The sequence below is a fragment of the Argentina silus genome (assembly GCF_951799395.1).
Source record: "Argentina silus genome assembly, chromosome: Y".
NCBI lineage: Eukaryota > Metazoa > Chordata > Actinopteri > Argentiniformes > Argentinidae > Argentina > Argentina silus.
Window position 1 is genome coordinate 7,324,670 of NC_139654.1, and position 7,500 is coordinate 7,332,169.

Genomic DNA, 7,500 nt, shown 5'->3' on the forward strand with positions numbered 1-7,500 from the left:
GTTGAGAGAGAGAGAGAGAGAGAGAGAGAGAGAGAGAGAGAGAGAGAGAGAGAGAAAGAAATATATACAGGAAAACAGAGCCACACCTGTCCACTGTTCTCAGATCTACACAAGGGAGTCAGGGTGAGTAGTTGTTTCTGGACAGAAACAGCTCACCTGCTAGTAGGTAGTCAGCATGACAGCTCACCTGCTGGTAGGTAGTCAGCATGACAGCTCACCTGCTGGTAGGTAGTCAGCATGACAGCTCACCTGCTGGTAGGTAGTCAGCATGACAGCTCACCTGCTGGTAGGTAGTCAGCATGACAGCTCACCTGCTCTCATGTGTTATTCTCAGTGATCCAAAATCAGTTGATGACAGCACAGAGGTGATAAACCAAGACTGTAAACATTGTACACAACTTAGAGCAACCACACATTCAGCCATGGAGCACTTGGCCAGTGGTGGTCAAACCAAACCATCTCCACACCTACAGCTCATTTGTTCATGTATTCTCAGTGATCCACAATGGCTCCTGTCCCTGAGCTGCTGCTGAAGACTTTGGAGGAGCTGGTCACGACAGACCTGAAGTTGTTTATATGGTACCTGACTAAGAACATACCAGAAGGCTTCCATCACATCCCAACAAGCCAACTGGAGGGAGCTGACAAGCTGGACATTGTGAATACGCTGGTGGACACCTACGGTGATGACGATGCTGTGAATATCACACTGGAGATCCTGAGGAAGATGAACCAGAACCAGCTCGCTGAAACATTAAAGAGAGAATATGAACATATCACAGGTGAGTTCCATTCATGTTAAAGACAGACAGACACAGACACACATTCACACACGCATGCATGCACGCACAAACGCACGCACGTATGCACATACAGTATATACATACATACATACATACATACATACATACATACATACATAATAACATACACATATACAAACATACTAACATACATGCTAACATGCATACATACATACATACATACATAATAACATACACATATACAAACATACTAACATACATGCTAACATGCATACATACATACTAACATATGTACATACATACATACATACATACATACACACATACATACTAATACATACATACTAACATACATACAAACTAACATACACACATACATACATACTAACATACATACTAGCATATGTACATACATACTAAACATACATACATTCACACATACATACTAACATACATACATATTCATACATACATACATACATACATACATGAATACATACACAATAACACACATATACAAACATACTAACATAGATGCATACATACATACAAACATACATATTAATACATATTAATACATACATGCATACAAACATAAATATATGCATACATACATACCAACATACGTACATACATACATACATACATATGTACGTACTAACCTGTACTAACCTGTATACATATTAATACATACATACATACAAACATACAAACGTACTAACATACATACATACATACATACATACATACATACATACATACGTACATACGTATTAAGGGCTGCTGGGATCAGGAAGATCAGAAGGGGGTCTACAGCTGCCCCCTGTGTAAGGAAAGCTTTATCCCCAGGCCTGTTCTGAGGAAAAACACTCTGTTGACAGAATCAGTGGAGAATCTGAAGAAGACAAGACTCCAAGCTGCTCCTCCTGCTCACTGTTATGCTGGACCTGGAGATGTGGCGTGTGATGTCTGCACTGGGAGAAAGCAGAAAGCCCTCAAGTCCTGTCTGGTGTGTCTGGCCTCTTACTGTGAGACTCACCTCCAGCCTCACTATAAATATCCTGCCTTTAAGAAGCACAAGCTGGTCAAAGCCTCCACACAACTGCAGGAGAAAATCTGCTCTCGTCATGATGAAGTGATGAAGATGTTCTGCCGTACTGACCAGCAGTGTATCTGTTATCTGTGTTCCATGGATGAACATAAAGGCCATGACACAGTCTCAGCTGCAGCAGAAAGGACAGAGAAACAGGTAAGAAGAATAGCTTCAGACTGGTATCACTCTGAATATCACATACAGGACAACTATGAGTAATAAGTAAGAACCAGAGCTACTAGTTGGTGACTCTGTCTGTAAAACATCTAAAAGTAAATGTCACTGACTGATTGAATGATATTTCCAGAGATCCACATGACTGTGTTTGTGTATGGAGAGGGTTAAGGTTGTTGGTGTTCTTGTTTTACAATCTGGTTCTTATCAGACAAGTTTTCACAGGTACGATGACTCATAACAGTGTAACAGTGCTTCTCTCTCTTCTGGAATCATAACAGTGTGTAGTATACAGTAACAATGTGTGTGTGTCTACAGCGTCAGCTGGGGATGAGTCAGCAGGAAGTCCAGCAGAGAGTCCAGAAGAGAGAGAAGCAACTGAAGGAGACCAAACAGGCTGTGGAGTCTCTCACAGTGAGTGTGTGTGTGTGTGTGTGTGTGTGTGTGTGTGTGTGTGTGTGTGAGAGTGTGTGTGTGTGTTTTCTTTCTTTTCTTCTTTTTGCCCAGTCACTACCCCCCATCATCAGAGGACTTAAGTACTTTGTTTGTTTTATTCATTTTAATAGTTATTACAAATATATTCCATCACTAGGTACCTATTTATGTTATTATTATTTATTCATTTATTTATTATTTTCCATGGTCATTGATGTCCATTATGGTTTATTTGGTGTTTTTCCTGTTGTACGTGTTAAGATATATCAACTCCATCCACACACACACTATTAGTAAATAGTATATTTGAATTTAATCTGATTATTTGCTGTAATATTTGATCTGATTGTTCTGGAGGATAACATTGAAATTGTAACCAGCTTTGTATGCCTTGTTTTAACAAGAGTGATACTTTGCACAGTATTTCATTTTCAACATCCCAAAACTGAGATGTTGTGATCTGTATGAAGGCCAACAGGCCTTTTTTAAATCGAGGGTGAGCTTCTTTTAGTAATCTGCTACACAACCAGTTTGGTAAAGTACAGTATAGTTTTTGAATGATTGAAGCTTTTAGGGAGAGGCCCGTCCTTAAATAGACTGGGTCTTTATACTGACCAGTGATAGCGAGATCAGACCCTCTTGTTGTGTGTCAGATAGTTTGTTGTTTTTGGAGGAACTTCTCCTGCCAGTAATGGATGTTTCAGTATCTCACCAAAGTTTCATATACTTCTACTCGTATGCCATCAAAACCAGGGCTTTTTCCTGTCTGATAAGATTCAATTGCCTTAAGACGTTTGTGTGTGTGTGTGTGTGTGTGTGTGTGTGTGTGTGTGTGTGTGTGTGTGTGTGTGTCCTAACAGCGCTCTGCACAGACAGCAGTGGAGGACAGTGAGAGGATCTTCACGGAGCTGATCCGCTCCATTGAGAGAAGGTTGTCTGAGGTGAAGCAGCTGATCAGAGCCCAGCAGAAGGCAGCGGTGAGTCAGGCTGAAGGACTGGTGGAGAAACTGGAGCAGGAGATAGCTGAGCTGAGGAGGAGAGACGCTGAGCTGGAGCAGCTTTCACACACAGAGGATCCCATCCATTTCCTCCAGGTAACCACACTGACCCTCCATCTGCAATACTGAAACAAGATTACTGTTCAGTTATTCATTCATCCTCTGTTCTCTCTATCTCCTTCTCTTTCTCTCTCTGTCTCTGTTTCTCTCTCTCTCTGTCTCTCTCTGCCTCTCTCTCTGTCTCTCTCTCTCCAGAGTTATCAGTCTCTCTCCAGTCCCAGTGTATGTTCAGACTTCCCCAGCATCATTGAGGGTCCTCTTCAGTTGTTTGGAGGTGTGAGTGAGGCTGTGTCTGAGCTGAGAGACAAACTAGAGGACCTCCTTAAGGGAGAATGGCCCAACATCTCAACTACAGGTGGGTTAGGGTTAGGGTTAGGGTTAGGGTTAGGGTTAAGGTTAAACCTTAACCCTAACCCAACATCTCAACTACAGGTGGGTTACAAACTCTACCTGCTCAACTTTCATCACCTCAACTTCAGACCAGTTACAGTTGTGGTCAGAAGTTTACATGCACTTGTAAAGAACATGTATGTCATGGCAGTCTTGAGTTTCCAATCATTTCTACAACTCTTATTTTTCTGTGATGGATTGATTGGAGTACATACTTCTTTGACACAAAAAACATTCATGAAGTTTGGTTCTTTTATGAATTTATTATGGGTCTTCTGAAAATGTGACAAAATGTGCTGGGTCAAAAATATACATACAGCAATGCTAATATTTGATGAAATGTCCCTTGGCCATTTTCACCTCAATTAGACGCTTTTGGTAGCCATCCACAAGCTTCTGGCAAGCTTCTGGTTGAATCTTTGACCACTCCTCTTGACAGAATCGGTGCAGTTCAACTAAATTCAGCACATTCCACTCCATGTTCTCAATGGGGTTTAAGTCAGGACTTTGTGAAAGCCATTCTAAGACCTTAATTCTAGCCTGATTTCGCCATTCCTTTACCACGTTTTTTTGTGACTCAAGACTGCCATGTTCTTTACAAGAGTTCTCTAACCCCTAACCCCTAACCCTAACCCAAATACTAAACCCTCAATGAAAACATCCAACCAACAACAGACCCTAACCCCTAACACTGACCCCTAACCCAATTATTAAACCATCAATGAAAACATCCAACCAACCACAGACCCTAACCCTGACCCCTAACCCAAATACTAAACCGTCAATGAAAACATCCAACCAACAACAGACCCTAACCCCTAACCCATACCCCAAACCCAAATACTAAACCGTCAATGAAAACATCCAACCAACAACAGACCCTAACCCCTAATCCTAACCCCAACCCCAACCCGTAACCCTAACCCTAACCCTACTGACGTGCGGCCGCGTTTTCACGGGTTTCCAAAATGTTTTGATCAATATCTCCGTGATAATTCGGCGTATAAACATGGTTTAAATATCGGTAGACTCTCAGCTTTCGATTCTGCACTCCTGTGACATGCCCTCTCACTCACAGACGGAGCTATGAGCCTCAGAACAGCTTGGTACACACCCTCCCTGCGTAATTGGTGAATTTGGTAGCAGCCTTGCTTGAGTCGCTAAGACACTGCCTTTTACCGTCGGTGATTGGTTGATTTACACGTCCATCTTCTTCGCTAAACGTGACGTCGGCATTGTCGGTATTGACAAACATTTCAGTGACAGAGACAGAAAGCAGAGAAGATGTGTTTACAAGGATCCATTAGAAGTCCTTTTTTATATTCTGTCTAGTATTTTATTCATATTGTATACCATTTCTGTGTAGCTCAGGACTTCATGAATGAATTTCAAGCACCAAAACAATTCATCCACATGGGTAAAGATATGTTTTCACATGGGATTTGAAACATTTCTGAAAAACGGATTCGAAATGTTCATGTTTAGGCCTACTTACCTCTTCACACAGTGCTCTTGGGGTAAACATCCATCACAATCAAGAAAGCTGAGTTTGTCCTGAAAATATTGATATGAAACACTTGGGTATTATTTTGTATGGAAGTGCCTTCAAATTGAGAAAGAAAAAATGTATGTAAAAATGGAGAAAATACCCCTGGTCCCCAAAGGGTTAACCTGCAAAGTGAGGCCTTCTCTTTTCCCCCCATCAGAACAATGTGGGACCTGTCCATGTTTACAACCCTTGACTGATACATGTCTCTCTCTCTCTCTCCCTCTCTCTCTCTGTCCCTCTCTCTCTGTCCCTCCCTCCCTCTCTCCCTCCCTCCCTCCCTCCCTACCTCTTCTCCCCATCCAATCTCTCTCTCTCTTTCCCTCTTTCTCTGTCTTTTTCTCTCTTTCCCTCCCTACCCCCCTCTCTCCCTCTACCTCTCTCCCACTCTCCCTATCTCTACCTCCCTTCCTGTCTCCCTAACTCTACCTCCCTCTTTCCCTCTTTCACTCGCTCTCTCTCTCTCGTCCTCACCCTCCCTCTCTCTCTCTCTCTCTCTCTCTCTCTGTCACAATCTCTCTCTCTTTCTTTCACTCCCTCCCTCCCTCCTCTTGCTCTCCCTCCGTGCCTCTCTCTCCCTCCGTGCCTCTCTCTCCTTCCCTCCTCTCTCCATCCCATCTCTCTTCCTCCCTCCCTACCTCTCTCTACTACTCTGCCTCCCTCTCTCCCTCCATCCTCTCCCTCCCTCCCTCCCCCCTCTCTCTCCCTTCCTTTCTCCCTCCTCTCCCTCCCTCTCTGCCTCCCTCCCTTCTCTCTCTCCCTATCTTCATCCCTCTCTCCATCCCTCTTTCTCCCTCCTTCCCTCTCTCTCACCCTCCCTCACTCTCTCTCTCTCTCTCTCTCTCTCTGTCACAATCTTTCTCTCTCTTTCTTTCACTCCCCTCCCTTTCCTGCCTCCCTCCCTCCTCTTGCTCTCCCTCCGTGCCTCTCTCTCCCTCCATACCTTTCTCTACTACTCTCCCTACCTCTCTCTCTCCATCCTCTCCCTCCCTCCGTCCCCCACCTGTCTCCCTCGCGCTCTCCCTCCCTCTATCCCTCCCTCTCTGCCTCCTTCCCTCCTCTCTCTCCTTCTCTCCCTCCCTCTATCCCTCCCTCCCTCCCTCCTCTCCCTCTCTCCCTCCCACCCTTCCTCTTTGCCTCACTCCCTCCTCTCTCTCCCTACTTCCCTCCCTCTTTCCCTCCCTCTCTCCCTACCTCGATCCCTCCCTCTTTCTCCCTCCCCCTCTCCCTCCCTCCCTCCTTCCTCTCACTCCCTCCTCTCTCTCCCTACTTCCCTCCCTCTCTCCCTACCTCGATCCCTCCCTCTTTCTCCCTCCCCCTCTCCCTCCCTCCCTCCTTCCTCTCTCTCCCTCCCTCTCTCTCCCTCCTCTCTCTCTCTCTTACACTCCATCCCTCCCACTATCAATCCCTCTATCTCTCCCTCCTTCCCTCCCTCAATCCCTCCTCTCCCTCTCTTCCTCCTTCCCTCGTCTCTCTCCCCCCCTCCCTCTCTCCCTCACCCCCTCTCTCCCTCCCTCTCTCTCTCCTGTCCCTCCATCTCTGCCTCTCTGCTTCCCCCCCTCCCTCTATCTCTCCCTCTCTCCCTCCCTATATCCCTCCCTCTCTCCCTCCCTTCCTCTATACCTTCCTCCCTCCCTCTATCCCTCTCTCTATCCTTCCCTCCCTCCCTCCCTCTATCCTCTCCCTCCCACTTTCTTCATCCCTCTCTCCCTCCCTCCCTCCTCTCCCACCCTCCCTCCCTCCCTCCCTCTATTCTTCCCTCTCTCCCTGCCTCCCTCCTCTCCATCCCTCCCTCTCTCCCTCTATCCTCTCCCTCCCACTTTCTCCATCCCTCTCTCCCTCCCTCCTCTCCCAACCTCCCTCCCTTCCTCCTCTCCCTCCCTCCTCTCTCCATCCCATCTCTCTCCCTCCCTCTATCCCTCCTCTCCCTGCCCCCTCTCTCTCCCTCCCCCCCTCCATCCTCTCCCTCCCTCCCTCCCTCCCTCCCTCCCTCCCTCCCTCTCTCCTCTCCCTCTCTCCTCTCCCTAACTCTATCCCTCC

The 7,500-nt window shown here is 46.0% G+C and overlaps 2 protein-coding genes across 9 annotated transcripts in view; both read left to right on the plus strand.

Moving 5' to 3' along the window:
• The window catches only part of LOC310823648 (tripartite motif-containing protein 16-like), a gene marked incomplete at its 3' end in the record, with an annotated part of 6,061 nt that extends 1,057 nt beyond the window's left edge, over nucleotides 1–5,004 (plus strand). Inside the window, exons 2-4 of the mRNA XM_083696531.1 lie at nucleotides 497–782; nucleotides 1,646–2,013; nucleotides 4,993–5,004. Coding sequence (XP_083552657.1) covers nucleotides 506–782; nucleotides 1,646–2,013; nucleotides 4,993–5,004 — 657 coding nt within the window. The 5' untranslated portion in view covers nucleotides 497–505. The remainder of the gene's footprint in view (nucleotides 1–496; nucleotides 783–1,645; nucleotides 2,014–4,992) is intronic.
• Nucleotides 1–7,500, plus strand: part of LOC310823882 (uncharacterized protein) — a 170,232-nt gene that overhangs the window by 78,021 nt on the left and 84,711 nt on the right. The gene's annotated exons all lie outside the window — the stretch shown is intronic.